At 43.4% G+C, this 25,922-nt stretch overlaps 1 protein-coding gene across 1 annotated transcript in view; it reads left to right on the forward strand.

Annotated features, from left to right (window-relative positions):
• DNAH7 (dynein axonemal heavy chain 7) overlaps positions 1–25,922 on the forward strand; it is a 531,149-nt gene that overhangs the window by 415,576 nt on the left and 89,651 nt on the right. Inside the window, exons 53-55 of the mRNA XM_056535765.1 lie at positions 12,068–12,160; positions 13,765–13,941; positions 17,121–17,282. Of these exons, the coding sequence (XP_056391740.1) occupies positions 12,068–12,160; positions 13,765–13,941; positions 17,121–17,282 (432 nt within the window). The remainder of the gene's footprint in view (positions 1–12,067; positions 12,161–13,764; positions 13,942–17,120; positions 17,283–25,922) is intronic.

Below are 25,922 nucleotides of genomic sequence, written 5' to 3' on the forward strand. Positions count from 1 at the left end.
CAGAGGGTTAAAAAAAAAACGCACCGGAGTACTCCTTCAAGTGGCAGGTCAGGCATGTGCGAAGTCTCTCCATTCGTTGTCTGTGGCAGTGTTGGAGATAAGGGTTGCAGCCATTTTCCATTTTTCTTATCCCTCCACCCCTTTCAAGGCTGTCTTCACAGCTGAACATGCCGGCGTTAGGACCGCTCGGGACTGAGCCATCTCCATAGATGGCAAAGCATTTTTGAGCAGAATTCGCTGAAAGAATAGACATGTCTATTCTTTCTGCGAATGCCGGAATCAGGATTTCTGCTGCAGAAACATCTTTCTGTTGTGGAAATTGCACTGCGTGCACAATGCAGCAGAATCCCATTGAAATAATTTTGTGACGGAGAAAGTAACGGGATAAATAGTGCATGAAACGGAGAATTCTATAGTGTGAAAGCGGCATAACATGAAACAAAAAAATATATTTTTTTTTAGTGGAGAAGAAATAAAAATGCAGTTGTGAATTTTTTATTTTTTTTTGGGGGGGGGGGGGGGTTGTTTTCATACCATTCATCTGTGGGTCTGTATAATTAAAGTGATTCTGAATTTATATAGTTTTTCTGTTTTACAAAAAAAAAGTTCTTTACAACACCATATTCTGTCCCCTGTAAATTTTCTATTTTTATGTCTACATAGTCATGTGAGTGCTTGCCTTTTGAGGTTGCTGAGACTTTTTGATCAACTTTTATTCCATGTTTCTTGGATAGGATTTGACAATGAATCTGCAATTCTAGCTTTTGGGATTATTGGGATTTTTTTGTTTATTCCTTTCAGTTTTCTGGCTAAATAAAATATTTTAATAATTTGAATATATTAGTGGTGATACCAATTACGTTTTGTCCTTTTTTGGAGTTTAAATTAGAAAAATTGGAAAACGGGGATGATTTACATTTTTTAAACTTTTAAAAAGATAATTTTTTTTTCACTACATTTTGCTACATTGCTTATGCATTGCAGGGTACTGTACTTGAGGGGACAGCAATATTTAAAACTATTATCCAGGCTGTGCACTCACTACTTAACATTAAAGGGGTACTCCGGTGCTTACACATCTTATCCCCTATCCAAAGGATAGGGGATAAGATGCCTGATCGCGGGAGTCCTGCAGCTGGGGACACCCGTGATCATGCACGCGGCACCCCGTTTGTAATCAGTCCCGGAGCGTGTTTGCTCCAGGTCTGATTACGGTCGACCGCAGGGCCGGCGGCGTGTGACGTCACGCCCCCGCCCTATGTGCCGTCACGCTCCGCCCCTCAATGCAAGCCTACGGGAGGGGGCGTGATTGCTATCACACGTCACACGCTGCCGGCCCTGCAGTCCACTGTAATCAGACCAGGAGCGAACACGCTTCGGGGACTGATTACAAACTGGGTGCCGCGATGATGATTAGGGGCGTCCCCAGCTGCGGGACTCCCGCGATCAGGCATCTTATCCCCTATCCTTTGGATAGGGGATAAGATGTGTAAGCACCAGAGTACCCCTTTAAAGCAGAGTGACATTTATTCAGCGTTACCACATGAAAAGATATAATACAGTATTTACAAAAATGTGAGGGGTGGACTCACTTATGTGAGATACTGTAATAGTAAATTGTGATCATATTGCCCCTATGATGTCTTTTCACCAAACTAGATAACCCCAAGCTTGATAACCTGTCTTGGTACTGTAATCCTCCCATACCATTAATTACCTTTGTCTCTTTCCTCTGCATCCCCTTCAGTTCAGACATGTCCTTCTTATATACAGGTCCCCAAAATGAGTCACAATCCTCCATATGTGGTCTAAATAATGATAAATACAGAGGCAAAACTATGTTCTTGTCACAAGCTTCCATGCCTCTCTTGATACATCCCTACATGACTTCATTAGCCTTGGCTGCAGTTGCCTGGCACTGGTCTCTAAAGTTGAGTTTACTGTCCATCAGTACCCCTAACTCCTTTTTAAAGGAGTACTCTGAATCAAAACTTTTACCCACCATTAGAAAGCTTTACCCGAGATATAAAACTTAGTAAATTACCTCAGTAGCATTACATGCAGCCATCCATGTTTTATAGCGATTCCGTAAGTGCAGCCTGTCTTTGCCAATTATGACACTCGTTCCACGCTTTCCGGCCACCCGCGGCCATCTTTTGAACGAATCGTCATCATGGTGTTGTTCCTCCCCGAGTTATGCCAGCCCCCACTAGTGCCGCTCGTTCACTCCCACCTCTGAATATTCATAAACCCCCTGGTTTACTCAGCAGCTATTCGCTCTGCTGAGTAAACTCCTCTCCCTCTATCCTTCTATCAGCATGCGTGAGGCGCGCCTGCGCACTCAGCAGCCTGACCGTACCGGACATGTGATCTCTCCCATCCAATAATATAACTTAGAGTTACGCCGCAGTAACTCTAAGTTATATTCACATAGCTAGTGACGCTAGCAATCGGAGTAAAGGGAGTAAAGGGAGATTGAAGCGCACATGCATAATTTGTGGGGTTGGGAACCGGAGTGAGGGAGGGGTTGGGAGCGGAAGAAGAGGAGTAAGCATGCTTGGAAAACGTCATTCATGAAGTCACGGCCATGCTTACAGTACCCGTAAGTATGCTAAAATACCAGGGATGATTGCAGGAGAACGGCTGGACCGATTTTGGCGAGCAGGACCTCTAATGAAAGGTAATCGAGTACACTTTGCTATGGTGTTTTAGATCAGAGTACTCCTTTAATAGAAGTTTTACTTAATGTCTTATCACTTAGCACATCATTGTACATTTTGTTTTTAACCCCTTAAGGACTGAGCCCTTTTTCACCTTAAGGACTCGGCCATTTTTTGCAAATCTGACCACTGTCACTTTAAACATTAATAACTCTGGAATGCTTTTAGTTATCAATCTGATTCCGAGATTGTTTTTTCGTGACATATTCTACTTTAACGTAGTGGTAAAATTTTTTGGTAACTTGCATCCTTTCTTGGTGAAAAATCCCAAAATTTGATGAAAAATTTGAAAATTTTGCATTTTTCTAACTTTGAAGCTCTCTGCTTGTAAGGAAAATGGATATTCAAAATAATTTTTTTTTTAATTCACATATACAATATGTCTACTTTATATTTGCATCATAAAATTGATGAGTTTTTACTTTTGGAAGACACCAGAGGGCTTCAAAGTTCCACAGCAATTTTCCAATTTTTCACAAAATTTTGAAACTCGCTTTTTTTCAGGGACCAGTTCAGGTTTGAAGTGGATTTGAAGGGTCTTCATATTAGAAATACCCCATAAATGACCCCATTATAAAAACTGCACCCCCGAAAGTATTCAAAATGACATTCAGTAAGCGTTTTAACCCTTTACGGGTTTCACAGGAATAGCAGCAAAGTGAAGGAGAAAATACACAATCTTCATTTTTTACACTCGCATGTTCTTGTAGACCCAATTTTTGAATTTTTGCAAGGGGTAAAAAGGAGAAAATTTTTACTTGTATTTGAAACCCAATTTCTCTCGAGTAAGCACATACCTCATATGTCTATGTTAATTGTTCGGCGGGCGCAGTAGAGGGCTCAGAAGGGAAGGAGCGTCAAATGGTTTTTGGGGGGCATGTCACCTTTAGGAAGCCCCTATGGTGCCAGAACTGCAAAAAACCCCACATGGCATACCATTTTGGAAACTAGGCCCCTCGGGGAACGTAACAAGGGGTAATGTGAACCTTAATACCCCACAGGTGATTCACGACTTTTGCATATGTAAAAAAAAAGAAATTTTTTTTTACCTAAAATGCTTGGTTTCCCTAAAGTTTTACATTTTTAAAAAGGGTAATAGCAGAAAATATTCCCCCAAAATTTGAAGCCCAATTTCTCCCGATTCAGAAAACACCCCATATGGGGGTGAAAAGTGCTCTGTTGGCGCACTACAGGTCTCAGAAGAGAAGGAGTCACATTTGGCTTTTTGAAAGCAAATTTTGCTCTGGGGGCATGCCGCATTTAGGAAGCCCCTATGGTGCCAGAACCGCAAAAAAAAAAACACATGGCATACCATTTTGGAAACTAGAGCCCTCGGGGAATGTAACAAGGGGTTAAGTGAACCTTAATACCCCACAGGCGTTTCACGACTATTGCATATGTAAAAAAAATAAAAAAAAATTTACCTAAAATGCTTCTTTTCCCAAAAACTTTACATTTTTAAAAAGGGTAAAAGCAGAAAATACCCCCCAAAATTTGAAGCCCAATTTCTTGCGAGTACGGCGATACCCCATATGTGACCCTTAACTGTTGCCTTGAAATACGACAGGGCTCCAAAGTGAGAGCGCCATGCGCATTTGAGGCCTAAATTAGGGATCGCATAGGGGTGGACATAGGGGTATTCTACGCCAGTGATTCCCAAACAGGGTGCCTCCAGCTGTTGCAAAACTCCCAGCATGCCTGGACAGTCAACGGCTGTCCGACAATACTGGGAGTTGTTGTTTTGCAACAGCTGGAGGCTCCGTTTTGGAAACCGTGGCGTACCAGACGTTTTTCATTTTTATTGGGGAGGGGAGGGGGGCTGTGTAGGGGTATGTGTATATGTAGTGTTTTTTACTTTTTATTTTATTTTTTGTGGTAGTGTAGTGTAGTGTTTTTAGGGTACAGTCGCACGGGCGGGGGTTCACAGTAGTTTCTCGCTGGCAGTTTGAGCTGTTGCAGAAAATTTGCTGCAGCTCAAACTTGCAGCCCGATACTTACTGTAATCCTCCGCCCATGTGAGTGTACCCTGTACGTTCACATTGGGGGGACATCCAGCTGTTGCATAACTACAACTCCCAGCATGCGCTGACAGACTGTACATGCTGAGAGTTTTAGTTTTGCAACAGCTGTAGGCACACTGGTTATGTATCACTGAGTTTGTGACCTTACTCAGTGTTTCAAAACCAGTGTGCCTCCAGCTGTTGCAAAACTACAACTCCCAGCATGTACGGTGCATGGTGTAAGGTGACTGCTGGGAGTTGTAGTTTGCAACAGCTGGAGGCACACCGGTCGTGAAACACTGAGTTAGGTAAAAAAAACTCTAAGTTTCACAACCAGTGTGCCTTCACCTGTTGCAAAACTACAACTCTCAGCAGTCACCGACAGCCAACGGGCATGCTGGGAGTTGTAGTTATGCAACCAGCAGATGCACCACTACAACTCCCAGCATGCACTTTAGCTGTTTGTGCAAGCTGGGAGTTGTAGTTATACAACAGCTGAAGGTACACTTTTCCATAGAAAAAATGTGCCTCCAGCTGTTGCAAAACCATAAGTCCCAGCATGCCCATAAGGGAATGCTGGGAGTTGTGGTGGTCTGCCTACTGCTGTTGCATAACTACAGCTCCCAGCATGCCCTTTTTGCATGCTGGGAGCTGTTGCTAAGCAACAGCAGGAGGCTGTAACTCACCTCCTGCTGCTGCTCCATCACAGGCTGTCCCTCGTCGTCTCCGTCGCTCCTGGGGCCCCGATCCCAACAGGGGCGCCGGGGATCGGGGTCCCCAGCACCGGGGGTCGTCTTCCCGCACCCGCTCACGTCCTCCGGAAGAGGGGCGGAGCGGGTGCGGGAGTGACGCCCGCAGCAGGCGCCCTGATTGGTCGGCCGGTAATCCGGCCGACGAATCAGGGCGATCGTGAGGTGGCACCAGTGCCACCTCACCCCTGCAGGCTCTGGCTGTTCGGGGCCGTCAGAGACGGCCCCGAACAGCCAGTAATTCCGGGTCACCGGGTCACTGGAGACCCGATTGACCCGGAATCGCCGCAGATCGCTGGACTGAATTGTCCAGCGATCTGCGGCGATCGCCGACATGGGGGGGCATAATGACCCCCCTGGGCGATATGCCAGGATGCCTGCTGAACGATTTCAGCAGGCATCCGGCTCCGGTCCCCAACCGGCTAGCGGTGGGGGCCGGAATTCCCACGGGCGTATGGATACGCCCTGCGTCCTTAAGGACTCGGGATGCAGGGCGTATCCATACGCCCTGCGTCCTTAAGAGGTTAAGGCCCTAGTGCATATGTTTACATTTGTCCACATTAAATTAAATTTGCTTCAAGCTTCCCCTGAACCATCTGTGATATTATGTTATCATCCTCTGTGGTGATCACCTTACACAGTTTAGTGTCATCTGCAAAAATAGTCTATTCTGTAATCCCTCTACAAGGTCATTAATAAACATATTGAAAATAAGTTGCCCAGTACTGACCCCTGTGATACCTCACTTGTAGCTGTGACCCAAGTAGAGTAAGTTCCATTGATGCCCGCCCACCATTGCAGTAAATATAGCAAAAGAACTAGACTTACTGACATGATTGTTAAAAACTTGAGAATCTCTCTGTACAGTATATGTCTATTGATAAGTAGAATGTAAGTAGAAGCAAAATTGGAAAGATTTAAACAATTAGTTTTTATTTGTTGATAAAATATTATCTATTTAACCTGTTTTCCTTTTGAATTGGCCAGCTCTACTGAATATAGCATACATTTGAAATGGAGAGCCAACTTTATTTTCTTTGTATGTGGTTCTTTTTATCTTACATACAATATGTTGCTAACAAATAATCCTACTATACTGCATGACTATTTGACATGATTTGAATATGCTGTATTAATACTCCTACATGTTATGTATGTTCAACTGAAAATTAATAAAACATATTTTAAATTGATACCCACCCTGTCACTAGGCCAGTTGCTAACCCATTTACAAATATCCTCCCCTAGTCCCAGCATCCTCATTTTATGTACTAAACTTTTACATGTGGCACAGTATCAAATGCCTCAGAAAAGGCCAGATATACAACAGCTACAGCTTCACCCCGGTCCAATCTATAACAGACCTCCTCATAGAAGCTGATCAGATTAGTCTGACAGAACCAATCTTTCATCAGTCATGTTAGTGCTATGTTAAAAGTTACTTTCATTCAGATACTCCAGAATAGCATCTCTCAAAAAAAAACCTCAAAAATCTTACCCACAACAGGATCCTGTTTTGACCCCCTTTTAAATATTGGCACCAAATTTGCTAAACTCCAGTCCTGTGGAACAATCCCTGACATTATAGAATCTTTAACCCCTTCCCGCAAATGGACGTGTATACACGTCCATTTTTTCTGTGTCTTAACGCAAATGGACGTGTATACACGTCCAATACTTTTCTATCACCATGTCCGTTGGCATGGTCTGGGCATGCTGGGAGTTGTAGTTTTGCAACATCTGGAGGCCCACAGTTTGGAGACCACTGTGCAGTAGTGTCCAAACTGTGCTCTTACAGATGTTGCAAAACTACAACTCCCAGCATGCCCAGACAGTAGAGGCATGCTGGGAGTTGTAGTTCTGTAACATGTGGCCCTTCAGATTTTGCAGCACTACAACTCCCAGCATGCCTGGAAAGTCTGGGCATGCTTGGAGTTGAAGTTTTGCAACATTTGGAGGGCTACAGCTTGGACACCACTGCACAGTGGTCACCAAACTGTGACCATCCAGATATTGCAAAACTAACTCCCAACATGTCTTTCGGCAGTCTGGGCATGCTGGGAGTTGTAGTTTTGCAACAGCTGGAGGCACCCTTTTTGGGAAACAATGAGATAAGTAACAAACTCAGTGTTTTGCAACCAGTGTGCCTCCAGCTGTTGCATAACTACAACCCCCAGCATGCACGGACAGCCAGAGGGCATGCTGGGAGTGTTAGTAGTATGCCTCCAGCTGTTGCATAACTACAAGTCCCAGCATGCCTTCAGTTGTCACTGCATGCTGAGAGTTTTAGTTTTTGCAACGGCTGAAGGATCACTGGTTGCGAAGTTTGTTACCTAACTCAGTGTTTCGCAACCAGTGTGTCTCCAGCTGTTTCAAACTACAACTCCCAGCATGCACTGATAGACTGTACATGCAGGGAGCTGGAGGCACACTGGTTGCGAAACACTGAGTTAAGTAACAAACTGTGTTTTGCAACCAGTGTGCCTTCATCTGTTGCATAACTTCAACCCCCAGCATGCATGGACAGCCAAAGGGCATGCTGGTTGTGGTAGTTTTGCAACAGCTGGAGGTTTGACACCCCCCCATGTGAATGTACAGGGTATATTCACACGGCCGGGGTCTGCAGCGAACTTCATGATACAAGTTTGAGATGCAGCAAGTTTTCCGTCGCAGCTCAAACTCTCAGCGGAAAGCTCGCTGTAGACCCCGGCCGTGTGAGTGTACCCTAAAAACACCACACTATACTACATTACACAAAATAAAAAGTAAAACACTACATATACACATACCCCTACACAGCCCCCCTTCACCCCCCCCCCCCCCAAATAAGAATAAAAAAAATTCTCGTATGACACTGTTTCCAAAACGGAGAATCCAGCTGTTGCAAGACAACTCACACTATTGCCGGACAGCGATTGACTTTCCAGGCATGCTGGAAGTTTTGCAACAGCTGGAGGCACCCTGTTTGGGAAACCCTGCCATAGGGTATTTTTGGTATCGGAGGCAAGTGTAATTCTTGCATCTGGTTCCGTCCTTATGCAAATCCCTCATTTAGTCCTCAAATGCGCATGGCGCTCTCTCACTTCAGAGCCCTGTCATATTTCAAGGAAACAGTTTAGGGCCACATATGGGGTATTTTCGTACTCAGGAGAAATTGCCTAACAAATTTTGGGGGGCTTTTTCTCCTTTTACCCCTTATGAAAAGGTGAAGTTGGGGTCTATACCAGCTGTCATTGTAAAAATGTTTTTACATTTTTTACACTAACATGCTGGGGTTGCCCCATACTTTTCATTTTCGCAAGAGGCAAAAGGAAAAAAAGACCCCCAAAATTTGTAACGCAATTTCTCCTGAGTATGGAAATACCCCATATGTGGACATAGAATGCTCTGCGGGCGCACAACAAGGCTCAGGAGTGAGAGTGCACCATGTACATTTGAGGTGATTTGCACAGGGGTGGCTGATTGTTACAGCGGTTCTGACATAAACACAAAAAAAAACAACACCCACATGTGACCCCATTTTGAAAACTACACCCCTCACGTAATGTAATAAGGGGTACAGTGAGCATTTACGCCTCACAGGTGTCTGACAGATTTTTTGAACAGTCGTCCGCAAAAACGAAAAATCTAATTTTTCATTTGCATAGCCCACTGTTCCAAAGATCTGTCAAAGGCCAGTGGGGTGTAAATGCTCACTGCACCCCTTATTACATTCCTTGAAGGGTGTAGTTTCCGAAAAAGGGTCACATGTGGGGGGGGGGGGGTTCCACTGTTCTGGCACCACGGGGGGCTTTGTAAAGCACATGACCCCCGACCTTCATTCCAAACAAATTCACTTTCCAAAATCCCATAGTCGCTCCCTCCCTTCTGAGCCCTCTACTGCGCCCGCCGAAAACTTGGCATACACATATGAGGTATTTCCTTACTCGAGAGAAATTGGGTTACACATTTTGGGGGGATTTCTCTACTTTTACCCCTTATAAAGATTAAAAAACTGGGTCTACAAGAACATACGAGTGTAAAAAATGCAGATTTTGAATTTTCTCCTTCACTTTGCTGCTATTCCTGTGAAATACCTAAAGAGTTAACTTCCTTACTGATTGTCATTTTGAATACGTTGAGGGGTGCAGTTTTTATAATGGGGTATTTCTAATAGGAAGGCCCTTCAAATCCACTTCAAAACTGAACTGGTCCCTGAAAAATTCAGATTTAGAAAATTTTGTGAAAAATTATAAAATTGCTGCTGCACTTTGAAGCCCTCTGATGTCTTCCAAAAGTAAAAACATGTCAACTTTATGATTCAAACATAAAGTAGACATATTGTGTATGTGAATCAAAATATCATTTATTTGGAATAACTATTTTCCTTACAAGCAGAGAGCTTCAAAGTTTGAAAATTTTCAAATTTTTCATGAAATTTGGGAATTTTTCACCAAGAAAGGATGCAAGTATCGACGAAATTTTACCGCTATGTTAAAGTAGAATATGTCACGAAAAAACAATCTCGGAATCAAATTCATGAGTAAAAGCATTCCAGAGTTATTAATGCTTAAAGTGACAGTGGTCAGATGTGCAAAAAACGCTCTGGTCCTTAAGGTGAAAATGGGCTTGGTCCTTAAGGGGTTAAATATAAGGAATAAGGGTATATCTAGCACGTTACTTAATTCCTACAAAACTCAGGGATGGATGCCATCTAGGCCAAGAGATTTGTGTAGTTTAATATTAATAAGGCAGTGCTGCACAGGTGAGATTTGCAGGAGAATATACCGTATTTATCGGGGTATACCACGCACCTGCCTATAACACGCACCCCCATTTTACCAAGGATATTTGGGTAAAAAAAGTTTTTTACCCAAATATCCTTGGTAAAATGAGAGTGCATGTGTGTGCATGCGTATACCCCGATACACCCCCAGGAAAGGCAGGGGGAGAGAGGCCGTCGCTGCCCGCTTCTCGCCCCCCGCCTTTCCTGGGGTCTTGAGCCCTGCTGCCGCTTCTCTCCCGCTGGCTATCGGCGCCGCTGCCCGTTCTCTCCCCCTGACTATCGGTGCCGGAGGTACCGGAGGCCTGAAGCAGCGAGGACGCGTCCCCGGCAACAGGTAATTATGCAACCGGGGATGGGGGAGGCAACGGGGCAGCGGCGCCGGCAATGGGTGCCGCTGTCCCTTATCTCCCCCTGTCTGTCGGCACCGCTGCCCCATTGCCGGCGCCGCTTCTCTCCCCCTGGCTATCGGCGTCGGCAATGGGGCACGATAGTCAGGGGGAGAGAACGGGCAGCGGCGCCGATAGCCAGGGGGAGAGAAGGGCCGGCAGCAGGGCTCTAGACCTCAGGACAGGCAGGGGCAGAGAAGCCGGCAGCGCTGGCGGTCTCTGCACCTGCAAAGCCGCTGCAGTTCATTGATTTACAGCGCCCGCTTTAAATCATTGAACTGCAGCGACTTATCGGCGTATAACACGCAGGTAGACTTTAGGCTAAAAATTGTAGCCTAAAAAGTGCGTGTAGTACGCCGATAAATACGGTAAATTATTCCTTTTCATGTCATCTGACATTGGATTTTCCTGCGTAAATACGGTAAAGAAGAAGGTATTTAGTAGATTGGCTTTCACTCCTCCACCAATACACTCGGTTTCCGTTTTAAACTTCCTATAATTTATGTAGGAGTAGAATATATATATATATATATATATATATATATATATATACATTATTTTTACTTTCTATGGCAGTAGTTCTCCTTGTTGCACTTTTTGCTAATTTTATTAATTATTTTTTACAGAATTTCTTATTCACGATTTTTCATCACCTCCCCACTACCTTCTTTATTTAGTAGTCTGAATGCTTTTTCTCATATTATTTATTGCATCCTTAACTGTTTCCATTAACCAAATTGGCCTTCTCCTATTTCAAACACATTTATTTCCGTAGGATATATGTCATTCACAAGACCTATTTAGGATGCTCTTAAAAATGGCCTATTGAGCTTTTGTACCTTTGTTACTGAGGACAGGCATGTGACAAACAACAACAGAATTTATTAGCTAAATCCTTTTTTGCAATTTGCTGATAACGAAACTTTCATATGCTTTAATTTTAATTACCGGCATTTTGTCTTTTTATTAGTATATGTACAAAACTAGTTTTTAAGATTCCTTCATATGCTTTATTCACCTTTCATTTTTCTAACAAAAACAGAGAAAAAAATACTGCAGTAAACATTGATTTCTGTTATATTTGCACATTAAGACCTTCAAGAAGACTGATTTATTGTTGTCATTGTGATACAAGTTTTCTGTGGAAATGTTTAAATCTTAATGTGATAATTGTATTGTTTTGTATTTTATTTACTCTTCCCTCTCTCTGTGGAATAAATGTATCATTCAAGAATTATTTGCAGAAGACAAATAGGAGTTTTATATTATCTTGGCTTTAAAGGGGTACTCCGCTGCTCAGCGTTTGGAACAAACTGTTCCAAACGCTGGAGCCGGTGCCGTGAGCTCGTTCCAAATGCTGAGCCGCGGAATACCCCTTTAACGTTTTGTAGCTGTTATAAAATGTGACAAATTAAATAAAGTCAACCTACTGTGTCTGCACTTGCAGGAACCACACCATGAGGCTTTTCCTTCTGAATGGCAAGAAAAAGTGGGTCAGTTCCAACGTATGCTCATCATCCGATGCCTAAGGCCTGACAAAGTAAGTATGGTAGCAATTTGAAAGTCTTATCATACACGGCTTTTATGACTTAGTGCCTTGAAATGAGATAAACAACCAACATTGCATATTGAATGTAATGGAGCATGACGGAAAGCTATAACGACAAACATGTAACACTTGTTTTTCTTTCCTTATTATTAGAATATATTACTTTTAGCTCAGCAAAGCTCACAAGTTAGAGCATGAATTTAATTCATGGGGGTGTTTGTTTTCTTACAGCAGCAATAATCATTTAAAGTGAACATTCCAGAAACAGGATCATTATCATTATGTTTACAGTGCTGTTTACCTAGGCAGAAAAAATTCTGAGACAAATTGTTTGTTCCTGGTAGAATAGGGTTCTAGGAAAGTCCAGATTGCAATGCTTTGTTTTCAGTGCTTATATGATTTTTCCCATCACAGAAAATGATGTATTGCTAGGATATTCCATCACTTTACTTTATTCCATCACTTTATCCTCCACCTATCAGAAAGTTAAAGTATATCTTAGCAGTACAATGTCATTTTCTGGGAATACTCCTAATCTGCAGATAATCACTTTCAAATTTCCACATATCACAATTATTGTACCCCCTTCAATAAAAGGTTTTGTAAAAGGTTTTATTCCTAAAAACTTGTGCGTGGTAGCTCAGCCCCATGTGCTGTAATGAAGCTCAGTTTTAATAACAAAAATAAAAGCTGACCACTTGTTTCTAATTTAAAGACCTTTAAAATAGTAAAATAATGTTTTTCAATATTATATACAGTACAGTATATGTATATTAGCAGTGGAAATGTTCTTAACAGGAGTTGATAGTCTTATGTGAACTGAAGCGAGCTAACTATAATCACGTAATAATCCAATGTATTAATATACAATTTCAAAAAAATTATCTGCATAATGATTTTAGGTGGAAGTAAAGAAGTCACTGATCAGTTCATTTCAATCCTATATATACATACTTGTTTTTCTAATAGGGCATATATGTACAACCTGTGGCCAAGAGGTAGGGAAGCCAATAACAATGCCCAGTGTATCTGTATTAATAATGCTGAATTAGTTAAATAGATCCATAGAGCCCCATGTGAAGGCCAGAAATGTTTATTTTGGGCCGCTATTTGTGGATGGTATCCATTAGGGTTTGCTGGAGGGAATAGCACAGACTTGTCCACTGTTTTATTGATCTGGATACAGTAAAATAAATTGTACAACACAGTATACCTCATTATTCCTTGAGATCTGTCAAGGAGCCCCCTCAAGTGCAGGTAATATTTAGGATGGGTTTCCATAGTGGCATCTGTTGGATGAAGCACTGCTTCTGCATTGCATAATGCTGTCACAGGAATAGCCTGTATTTTTTTTTACCTTGTTTTATCTAACTTATAAGATAAAAAAAAAGGCAATGAACCAGGCATACAATGTTCCAATTTGTGCAGCTGCAATGCAAAAGCATGATGTGTTATTATATATAGGATGTGAGGGTGCTATGTAATGGTTGTCAATATTCATTTTGTGAAAGAATAAATGCAATTCATGATAACATTACTCTTGGGTTATTTTACTTACTGTGTCTTGGAAAAATAACATTTGTTTCTTTATCTAGATAATTCCAATGATTCAAGAGTTTGTAACAGAGAATTTGGGACGTCAGTTTATTGAACCTCCTCCATTTGATCTGTCAAAAGCATTTGCTGACAGCCACTGCTGTGCTCCATTGATCTTTGTTTTGTCTCCTGGCGCTGATCCAATGGCTGCATTACTAAAATTTGCTGATGACCAGGTAATCACCGCAGTATTTTCCACAATAGGACCTGCATCATTAATATGGTGCAAGCACATATTGTATATTATACAGTGAAACATTTTAAAGAAGACCACTCAAAATTGCATAAAAAAGGTGGTCTTGGTCTAGGGGGGTTGGTGTTCTCAAAAGATGCATAATAAATTAGGAACTTAAAGGGGTACTCCGGTGCTTAGACATCTTATCCCCTGTCCAAAGCATAGGTGATAAGATGCCTGATCTCGGGAGTCCCGCTGCTGGGGACCCCCGTGATCTTGCACGCGGCACCCCGTTTATAATCAGTCCCTGAAGTGATGTCACGCCTCCCCCCCCCCCGTGTGACGTCACGCTCCGCCCCTCAATGCAAGCCTATGGGATCATCTCTCGCTCTGGAGGACCTGTCCTGTTCTGCATTATTTTTTATGGAAACTAAGTAATACTTTCCCCTGACACGATTCTCCAATCATATGGGCCCTTTACTTCAATCAGCCATTCGTTGCACATCCCCTATTACACAGGGCCCTTACCATTAGGTTTCCCCACAAATTGCAGATGATTGCTAGAGGTCCTATAAGGGATCACTGTCTGATAATGTTATTGGCAGGGGACACTTATAACATTTACTAATATAAATACTCACTTAGTATTGTGCACTAAAATGTGTCTAATATTGCAAGCATATTTTCATCATTTACACCAAGATGCGAGTGTTTTCTGTCCCTCCTATCTAATTCCTCATGTCCCCCCCCCCACTGCCTCCCCCCCAATTTTTTTTTCCATCCCACTCATGGATGTTCCCTCCCCTGCCCATTTTCCTATTTCTAGTTCCCATACTCATATGCGCCACAGCCAGCCAGTTTTTTGTCCGACCACATCCCATGTTTATGGTCCCTCCAGTCACTTATCAGATTCCATTAGAAATGTATTCTTTCATAATCATGCAAGTTTGCTTTTGTATGCCTTGCTCATTTCCTTATATAGCTTGGGTCTGCAGTCCATCTCCATTGTTTCAGCCCCCCATATACCCCCTATTCACCTCTGCTATATTCCCTTTTCCCCACCCTCCTCCCCCTTTCCTCTTGCTTATATTATGCATTCTTGTTCTTAATAAAGCAATATTTTTGAACTATTTGTGTCTACACAAGTTCTGTTTTAGTAACATAGTTCATGAGGTTGAAAAAAGACCAGAGTCCATCAAGTTCAACCTATATCCCTACTGAGTCCCTACTGAGTTGATCCAGAGGAAGGCAAAAAAAAACTCATACTAGAGGTAAAAATTCCTTCCCAACACCAAATATGGCAGTCAGAATAAATCCCTGGATCAATGTTCTGTCCCTATAAATCTAGTATACATAACCAGCGATGTTATTACTCTCCAAAATTGCATCCAGACCCGTTTTGAACTCTTTTACAGAGTTCACCATGACCACCTCCTCCAGGAGAGAATTCCACAGTCTCACTGCTCTTACAGTAAAGAACCCCCGTCTGTGCTGGTGTAGAAACCTTCTTTCCTCTAAATGTAGAGGATGCCACCTTGTTATAGATACAGTCCTGGGTATAAATAGATCATGGGAGAGATCTCTGTATGGGCCCCTGATATATTTATACATAGTTATTAGGTCGCCCCTATGCCTTCTTTTTTCTAAACTAAATAACCCTAATTCTGATAATCTTTCTGTGTACTGTAGTCCTCCCATTCCCCGTATTTACCCTGGTTGCCAGTCGTTGAACCCTCTCCAGCTCCACAATATCTTTCTTGTACACTGGTGCCCAGTACTGTACACAGTATTCCATGTGTGGTCTGACTAGTGATTTGTACAGCGGTAGAATTATTTCCTTGTCGTGGGCATCTATGCCCCTATTGATGCACCCCATGACTTTATTAGCCTTGGCAGCAGCTGCCTGACACTGGTCACTACAGCTAAATTTACTGTTAACTAAGACTCCTAAGTCCTTTTCTATGTCAGTCGTCCCAAGTGTTCTCCCATTTAATACATAATCCCAGCCGGGTTTTTTCTCCCCATGTGCATTACCTTACATTTATCAGTGTTGCATCTCATTTGCCACTTCCCAGCCCAAACCTCTAACCTATCCAGATCCAGTTGTAATAGTGCACTGTCCTCTATTGTGTTTACCGCTTTACAGAGTTTAGTATCATCTTCAAAGATTGCTACTTTACTATTCAACCCCTCTACAAGGTCATTAATAAATATATTAAACAGAACAGGACCCAAGACTGACCCCTGTGGTACCCCACTAGTAACAGTCACCCAATCAGAATAAGTACCATTAATAACCACCCTCTGTTTCCTATCACTGAGCCAGTAACTTACCCACTTACACACATTGTCCCCCAGCCCGATCCTTATCATTTTATGCACCAACCTTTTATGTGGCACTGTATCAAATGCTTTGGAAAAATCCAGATATACGACATCCAGAGATTCCCCGTGGTCAAGTCTGGAGCTCACCTCCTCATAGAAGCTAATCAGGTTAGTTTGACAGGACTGATCCCTCATAAAGCCATGCTGATATGGAGTCATACATTTATTTGTATCAAGATATTCCAAAATAGCATCTCTTAGAAAACCCTCAAACAATTTACATACAACAGAGGTTAAACTAACAGGTCTATAATTCCCGGGGTCACCTTTTGTTCCCTTTTTAAATATTGGCACCACATTTGCCATGCGCCAGTCCAGTGGAACATTCCCTGATGCTATAGAGTCCCGGAATATTAAAAATAGGGGTCTATCTATAACATTACTTAATTCCTTTAGAACACGGGGGTGAATGCCATCCGGACCTGGTGATTTGTCTGTTTTGATTTTTTTGTAGGCGGCACTGTACTTCTTCCTGGGTTAGCCAACATATGTGAATTGAAGGCTTGGCACATATCCAATACAAATAAGAAGCTGCCTGTATATCTTCACCATGTGTCTCTAAATTTTTTTTAACACAATGTATATCACAAATTAGGACACTTCTGCAGTAACTGTGCATCCGTATTGTATTATTTTAATTTAAAAAAAATGCTTAGCATATCTTGATGCAATTTTAAGAATTTAATATGACTGTAATTATATTGTAAAATTAAATGTTGTTCCCTTTTGTTTTTATTACACTTATGTGTAATATATGTACATAAAGGTTACTAAACATACCTGCTCTACCTTTAGGGTTTTGGTGGCTCAAAGCTAAGCTCATTGTCTCTTGGTCAAGGGCAAGGACCAATAGCTCTTCGTATGACAGAAAAAGCTATAAAAGAAGGCAGTTGGGTAGTCCTTCAGAACTGCCACCTGGCTACCTCATGGATGTCAATGTTGGAAAAAGTTTGTGAGGTAATTTCTTTAATCATTTTGTACCACTGAACTAGATGGTTAACGGCATGTTAACTTGTTTGCAACTATTTTCTTTTTATTCATCTAGAATAAAGAATTAAGATGCTGTACATATGATTGTAAGATATTGAAGCTTTAAATACAGGAGCTATGCAAACGTATGTTTCAATGGTCACAAATGACTAACAAATCATGTGTCTGGCCTCCTTTCCATCTGCACTTTAGCAAGAAAAGTGGGCAAATTAAGTGGAGTGACATATTACTTTAAAGTTAGCCTAAACACAGGGTTTGTTTGACTGTATGTTGTTCTATATTCTTTAAGAAGAAAACACAGGATTTTTATTGGCACAGCTTATCCAGCGAAGGGCCTTATCGACAAAGTATTTTATCACTGGTTTTGTATTTAAATTCGTCACTATCCTTCATCTTTTCAATATATTGTTATTTAAAAAAGAAATATATTTGTTTTAAGTCAACTCTATACCATTGGTCACCAAGATTCCTCCTAAAATGGCATCAACCCCTGGTTCGGCTGTGATGGGTAGATATACATGTATTCATAATCAACAGAGCAAGTGGAGGAATATGGAGGGAGCAATGCCAAAGACTAAGGGGTTGTGTGTTTATATACTGTCGGGCTATTTGTACCGATCAAATCAGAGTAATGATATGAGAGGTACAAGATAATTACAAACCTCCATCTTGAATCAAATTATTCAGTTTAAAGGAAAACGGTCACCTGTTCACCCTCACTAAACCCAATACACTGGGTTATAGTGTGGGTGAACAGTAGACCGATGAGGGGTTAATTGGTTAAATACGTACCTGCAGCCCGGAGATCTGTCCCACCGAAGATCTTCTTCCATCTTCCCTGAATTGCTCGCTGGAGGTGGTCCCGCTGACTCAATATGAATATTCATTGCCGTGGGTCATGTGAGCGCTCACGTGACCCTCGGCAAAGAAAATTCATATTGAGCTGGTGGGCCCACCTCCAGCGAGCAATTCGCTGGGACAGATCTCCATGCTGCATGTAGAGCCCATTAACCTCTAATCGGTGTATTGGGTTTAATGTGAGTGAACAGATTACCATTTTCCTTTAATTAATTTGACCAGGTCACGGAAAGTGCAAGTCAAAGCATGGCCATACAGAATGGAATGTTTCATGTAAACAGAAAGTGGATCAAAAGGCAAACATGAGACAATAGGCATAATAAGTACCGTATTTATCGGGGTATACCACGCACCGGCCTATAACACGCACCCTCATTTTACCAAGGATATTTGGGTAAAAAAAGTTTTTTACCCAAATATCCATGGTAAAATGAGGGTGCGCGTGTGCGCGTGTATACCCCGATACACCCCCAGGAAAGGCAGGGGGAGAGAGGCCGCCGCTGCCCGCTTCTCTCCCCCTGCCTTTCCTGGGGTCTAGAGCCCTGCTGCCTGCCCTTCTCTCCCCCTGGCTATCGGCGCCGCTGCCCGTTCTGTCCCCCTGACTATCGGTGCCGCTGCCCCGTTGCCTCCCCCCATCCCCGGTGGCATAATTACCTGGGTCGGGTCCGCGCTGCTGCAGGCCTCCGGCGTACGTCCCCTGCGTCGTTGCTATGCACGGCGCGGCGCACTGACATCATGCGCCGTGCAGCGCATAGCAACGACGCCGGGGACGCACGCCGGAGGCCTGCAGCAGCGCGGACCCAGGTAATTATGCCACCGGGGATGGGGGAGGCAACGGGGCAGCGGTGCCAGCAATGGGTGCCGCTGCCCCTTCTCTCCCCCTGGCTGTCGGTGCCGGACAGAACGGGCAGCGGCGCCGATAGCTAGGGGGAGACAAGGGCCGGCAGCAGCGCTCTAGACCCCAGGAAAGGCAGGGGGAGAGAAGCGGGCAGCGATGGCCTCTCTCCCCCTGCCTTTCTTGGGGGTGTATCGGTGTATAACACGCACATAGACTTTAGGCTGAAAATTTTAGCCTAAAAAGTGCGTGTTATACGCCGATAAATACGGTAACTATTCCTGGTCCGGATACAGGTGTATAGATAACAATGGGTTGTATCTGTTCTATTTGTCAAATTAATCTCAGGTCATCTATTTGAGATGGATGAGAAAGTAACCCATGGTATTGTATTGGGTTAGAAAGACAAGGACGTTTACTGATTGATCAGGTGATTATAGTGGCCATAATATAGTCACATGACATTTATATCTATATAGCTATTATAGTAAATTAATGTTTAGTTGTTATGTCATGTCACTAGACCCTGATCTTCATATATTGCAAAACTACCTCTACCACTACTTCCTAGAACTCATATCTGGGAAAATAGTCGGGCCCAGATATGGTGAATTGCATTGTTTGTATATTTTTGTCAATTCATAACGGTCATAATATTTTTTATATTGTTGTTGACAATTCATAATTCATTCATAATTCATTATTTAGTTATTATATTATAATTATATCTTTTGACAAAATTAAGACCTTAGGAAGATGATTTCTCCTACATAATAGGCCCTAGTGTCGAAGATTTTTCCAACAATACCACACAAAATAAGGGCTGAAGATTGTGGAGCATCTACAGTATGTTAAATGGAACTGTATTATACATGATATACCGTATTTATCGCCGTATAACACACACTTTTTAGGCTAAAATTTTTAGCTTAAAGTCTATGTGCGTGTTATACACCGATACACCCCCAGGAAAGGCAGGGGGAGAGAGGCCGTCGCTGCCCGCTTCTCTCTCCCTGCCTTTCCTGGGGTCTAGAGCCCTGCTGCCGGCCCTTCTCTCCCCCTGGCTATCGGCGCCGCTGCCCGTTCTGTCCCCCTGACTATCGGTGCCGCTGCCCCGTTGCCTCCCCCATCCCCGGTGGCATAATTACCTGTTGCCGGGGTCGAGTCCGCGCTGCTGCAGGCCTCCGGCATGCGTCCCCTGCGTCGTTGCTATGCGCTGCACGGCGCGGCGCATGACATCAGTGCGCCGCGCCGTGCATATCAACGACGCAGGGGACGCATGCCGGAGGCCTGCAGCAGTGCGGACCCGACCCCGGCAACAGGTAATTATGCCACCGGGGATGGGGGGAGGCAACGGGGCAGCGGCGCCGGCAATGGGTGCCGCTGCATCTTCTCTCTCCCTGGCTGTCGGCGCCGCTTCTCTCCCCCTGGCTATCGGCGCCGGCAATGGGGCGCCGGCGCCGATAGCCAGGGGGAGAGAAGGGCCGGCAGCAGGGCTCTAGACCCCAGGAAAGGCAGGGGGAGAGAAGTGGGCAGCGACGGCCTCTCTCCCCCTGCCTTTCCTGGGGGTGTATCGGGGTATACACACGCACCCTCATTTTACCATGGATATTTGGGTAAAAAACTTTTTTTACCCAAATATCCTTGGTAAAATGAGGGTGCGTGTTATAGGCCGGTGCGTGGTATACCCCGATAAATACGGTACACATCTAGAACTTACCTCTCTGTTACAAGTGATCAAAATGATTACTAAACAAATGTGTGAAATATAAGAAAAAATATACATATGATGCCGGCTGAGTAGACTGTTATATTAGCATTTTATAACATATACAGTCGGGCAAAAAAGTATTTAGTCAGCCACCAATTGTGCAAGTTGTGCCACTTAAAAAGTGAGAGAGGCCTGTAATTTTCATCATAGGTATACCTCAACGGTGAGAGACATAATGAGAAAAACAATCCATAAAATCACATTGTCTAATTTTTTAAGAATTTGTTTCCAAATTATGGTGGAAAATAAGCATTTGGTCACCTACAAACAAGCAAGATTTCTGGCTCTCACAGACCTGTAACTTCTTCTTTAAGAGTCTCCTCTGTCCTCCACCCGTTACCTGTATTAATGGCACCTGTTTGAACTTGTTATTGGTCTAAAAGACACCTGTCCACAACCTCAAACAGTCACACTCCAAACTCTACTATGGCCAAGACCAAAGAGCTGTCGAAAGACACCAGAAACAAAATTGTAGACCTGCACCAGGCTAGGAAGACTGAATCTGCAATAGGCAAGCAGCTTTTTATGAAGAAATCAACTGTGGGAGCAATTATTAGAAAATGGAAGACATACAAGACCACTGATAATCTCCCTCGATCTGGGGCTCCACGCAAGATCTCACCCCGTGGTGTTAAAATGATCACAACAACGGTGAGCAAAAATCCCAGAACCACACAGGGGGGGGACCTAATGAATGACCTGCAGAGAGCTGAGACCAAAGTAACAAAGGCTATCATCAGTAACAGACTACGGCACCAGGGACTCAAATCATGCAGTGCCAGACATGTCCCCCTGCTTAAGCCAGAACATGTCCGGGCCCATCTGAAGTTTGCTAGAGAGCATTTGGATGATCCAGAAGAGTATTGGGCGAATGTCAGATGAAATCAAAGTAGAACATTTTGGTAAAAACTCAACTCGTTGTGTTTGGAGGAGAAAGAATGCTGAGTTGCATCCAAAGAACACCATACCTACTGTGAAGCATGGAGGTGGAAACATCATGCTTTGTGGCTGTTTTTCTGCCAAGGGACCAGGACGACTGATCCGTGTAACGGAAAGATGAATGGGGCCATGTATCGTGAGATTTTGAGTGAAAACCTCCTTCCATCAGCAAGGGCATTGAAGATGAAATGTGGCTGGGTCTTTCAGCATGACAATGATCCCAAACACATCCCCTGGGCAACAAAGTGGCTTTGTAAGAAGCATGTCCAGGTCCTATGGGGTTGAGATCTGGAGACTGGCTAGGTCATAGTCAGTCTCCAGATCTCAACCCCATAGAAAACCTTTGGAGGTAGTTGAAAGTCCTTGTTGCCCAGCGACATCCTAAAACATCACTGCTCTAGAGGAGATCTGCATGGAGGAATATGCAAAAATACCAGTAACAGTGTGGGAAAACCTTGTGAAGGCTTACAGAAAACGTTTGACCTCCTTGCCAACAAAGGGTATATAACAAAGTGTTAAGATGAACTTTTGTTATCGACCAAATACTTACTTTTCACCATAATTTGCAAGTAAATTCTTTAAAAATTAGATAATGCGTTTTTTTTGTTTTCTTTTTCTCATTATGTCTCTCATAATTAAGGTATACCTATGACGAAAATTACAGGCCTCTCTCATCTTTTTAAGTGGGAGAACTTGCACAATTGTTGGCTGACTAAATATTATTTTGCCCCACTGTACATTAAGAATTTCAAATTTCAAATGACTAAAATAAAAGTGTATTTTAAAGTCTCAGTATAAATTAGTATATATTTTCAAGAGTACGGAGACCAATAACTAGTGTGGAATTCTAAGTCAGTGCTAAGATCTGCATTGTTTCTCCAGGAAAGTATGCAACAATTACATTTTAGTGTTTGTTCATACAGATGTATTTTCTGTGGCGTATTTGATGCAGAAAATCTGCATATTACTTTGCTACCATTGACCTCAGTCAATGTTACCAAAATCCGCTGCAGGTTTTTATCAGCAAAGTACCCTTAGGGCTCGTTCACACGAGCGGATTTCTTTTCAAACTCACAGCGGGATCCACTGCTAGTTTGAAAAGAAATCCGCTCATGTGAAGTAGCCCTTAGGATGCATTCACACTGGCAGATTTGATCTCAAACTTGCAGCGTCTTTCCTGCTGGGAGTTTAAAAAGGGGCAGGCTCTCTGCAACAAATTTTCAGCTGCGGAATTTTAGCTTAGGAAAAACCGCTGCAGACCCCATTGAAGTCAATAGGGGCTATGGTGAATTTTCCACAGCGGAAATTCTGCTGCTGAAAATCTGCTGCAGACAACCTGTGGAGAGTATGCCCCCATTTCAAACTCATAGAGGGAAACACTCTGCAATTTTGGAATCAAATCTGCCCAAGCCAATGCACCCTTAGGTACGGTCAGATGAGCGGATTTACAGCTGTTATTTTATGCTGCAGATCAGCCGCTGAAGGACCTCTGGTGCCTTTACATGTGCCTGCTCAGAGCGGCACTACGCCGCTACGTGCAGACACACTAAGCGATGTGCGAGTCGCCGCGCATGCGCAGTATACTCACACACATCGCAGTCGTTCAATGAGCTAGGCCAAGAGCTGCCGCTCCAAGCAGGCACATGTAAAGCCAGCATAAAGAGGTCCTTCAGCGGTGGATCCGCAGCAAAATCCGCACGGAAAATTCGCTCATCTGAATGTACCCTAACTGTGGATTTGTTGCAGATTTTGGTTTTCCATTAAAAATCCATACAAATTCTGCAATCACTTGACAGGCTGCACATGTAAATCCCGCACTGTGAGTGAATTTACGTTCAAATTCTTTGCAGATTTTTTCTGCATTCATTTTCTGCTATTGATTTTCCTACCCTTTAAAGGTAGAAATGGTTTTTGGGTGGCATGTTGCATTTAAGAAGCACCCATGGTGCCAGAACAGCAAAAAAATCCACATGGCACACTATTTGGGAAACTACACCTCTCAAGGAACATAAGTTGTACAGTGAGCCTTAACAACTCACAGGTGTTTGATAAATTTGGACATGAAAATGAAAAATTTGATTATTTTTTTTTTTTACTAAAATGCTGGTGTTACCCTACATTTTTTATTTTCACAAGGGGTAATAGGAGAAAAAGCACCCCAAAATTTGTAACACCATTTTTGCTGAGTATTCCATATGTGGATGTAAAGTGCTCTGCGTGCACACTACAGGGTTTAAAAGAGAAGGAGCGCCATTGGGCTTTTGGAGAGAGAATCTGGTTGGAATGGAAGTCGAGGGCCATGTACGTTTACAAAGCCCCCATGGTGCAGAACAGTGGACCCCCACACATGTGACCCCATTTTGGAAACTACACCCCTCAAGGAATGTAATAAGGGGTGCAGTGAGCATTTACACAACACAGGCGTTTGACAGATTTTTGGAACAGTGGGCTGTGTAAATGAAAAATTATTTTTTTCATTTTCATTGACCACTGTTCAAAAAATCTGTCAGACACCTGTGGAGTGTAAGAGTGGCATTTATCAACCCTTTTACCCGAGTTTTTCTGTGTAAATTTGTCGCAAAAAAGTCGCTACTGCGACACCGTGACTTTTTGTGCGACAATCATCTATGCGAGCAAGAAGAGCAAGTTTTGTTTTTTTGACTACGGTACGCGGGTTTGAAAACTTTACCTGGTTTAGTCAGGTATTTATTAACTGCGACAGTCGCAGCTGCGCAATAAAATGTCGCAACGGCCGTAAAAATTGACTAAATTTACTCCAGCTCCAACATGGAGCAGGAAAAGCTACTGCCGCCCGGGCTCCGACATACTTTCTCCTCGCTACCCTCACTTCGCTACAGGGACACTGCAGTGATTTACATCCCCCCCTCTCACCTGCCAGCGCCACACTCCCATCTGTCTGCTAACTGTTGCAAGACTACAAGTCCCAGCATGCCCTTACAGTGAGGACACGCTGGGAGTTGTAGTCCTGTAGCAGTGGGAGCTGAGCGGCGCCGGCGGGAGACAAGAGGGGATAGTAGTGTCCACATCATTATTAAGTGAGGGTAGCGGGGAGGCAGTATGAGGAGCCCGGGTGGCTGCACTGTAATGTCAGCCCGGGCTCCTTACATATACCGGCGCCGCAGACTCCTAAATCGCCAGCAGCCAATCACAGGACCCGACATGATTAGGGGATAAAGGAGTCTGTCAGGGGGGCTCCGTCAGCATACACCCCCCCTCCCCCCACCGGCCTTCACCGGCGCTGTGCCGGCTCCATTTTTATTTATTTTTTCTTCTCATTTCAGGTCAGTGTATTCTGTTTACTCCTTCGGATTCGGTGGACTACTTCGATGACCAGCGTTTTTCTTTGTTTGATTTTAATAAAATAGTTAACGAGGGCTTGTGGGGGAGTGTTTTTTGTAATAACATTTTTTTTAAAACTGTTGTGTTTTTTCGTTACTTTACTTGACAGGCTTAGTTGTGGAAGCTGTCTTATAGACGGAGTCCATTACTGAGCTGGGCTTAGCGTTAGCCACAAAAACAGCTAGCACTAACCCCCAATTATTACCCCGGTACCCAACGCCACAGGGGTGCCGGGAAGAGCCGGTACCAACAGGCCCGGAGTGTCAAAAATGGCGCTCCTGGGCCTAGGTGCTAACAGGCTGGCGTTATTTAGGCTGGGGAGGGCCAGTAATAATGGTCCTCGCCCACCCTGGTAATGTCAGGCTGTTAATGTTTGGTTGGTATTTGGCTGAAAATAAAAATAGGGGGGACCCTATGCGTTTGTTTTTTTATATTTAATTATTTATTTAAAAAAAACGCATAGGGTCCCCCCTATTTTTATTCTCAGCCAAATACCAACCAAACAGTAACAGCCTGACGTTACCCGGATGGGCGAGGACCATTGTTACTGGCCCTCCCCAGCCTAAATAATGCCAGCTTGTTACAGCCTAGGCCCAGGAGCGCCATTTTTGACACTCTGGGCCTGTTGGTACCGGCTCTTCCCGGCACCCCTGTTGTGTTGAGTACCGGGGCAATAATTGGGGGTTAGCGCTAGCGGTTTTTGTGGCTAACGCTAAGCCCAGCTTAGTAATGGACTCCGTCTGTAAGACAGCTTCCACTACTAAGCCTGTCCAGTAAGTAAAAAAAAAACACAACAGGTTTAAAAAAATTCCCCACAAGCCCTCGTTAACCATTTTATTAACAT

This window comes from Hyla sarda, chromosome 8, assembly GCF_029499605.1.
Source record: "Hyla sarda isolate aHylSar1 chromosome 8, aHylSar1.hap1, whole genome shotgun sequence".
NCBI classification, from domain to species: Eukaryota; Metazoa; Chordata; class Amphibia; order Anura; family Hylidae; genus Hyla; species Hyla sarda.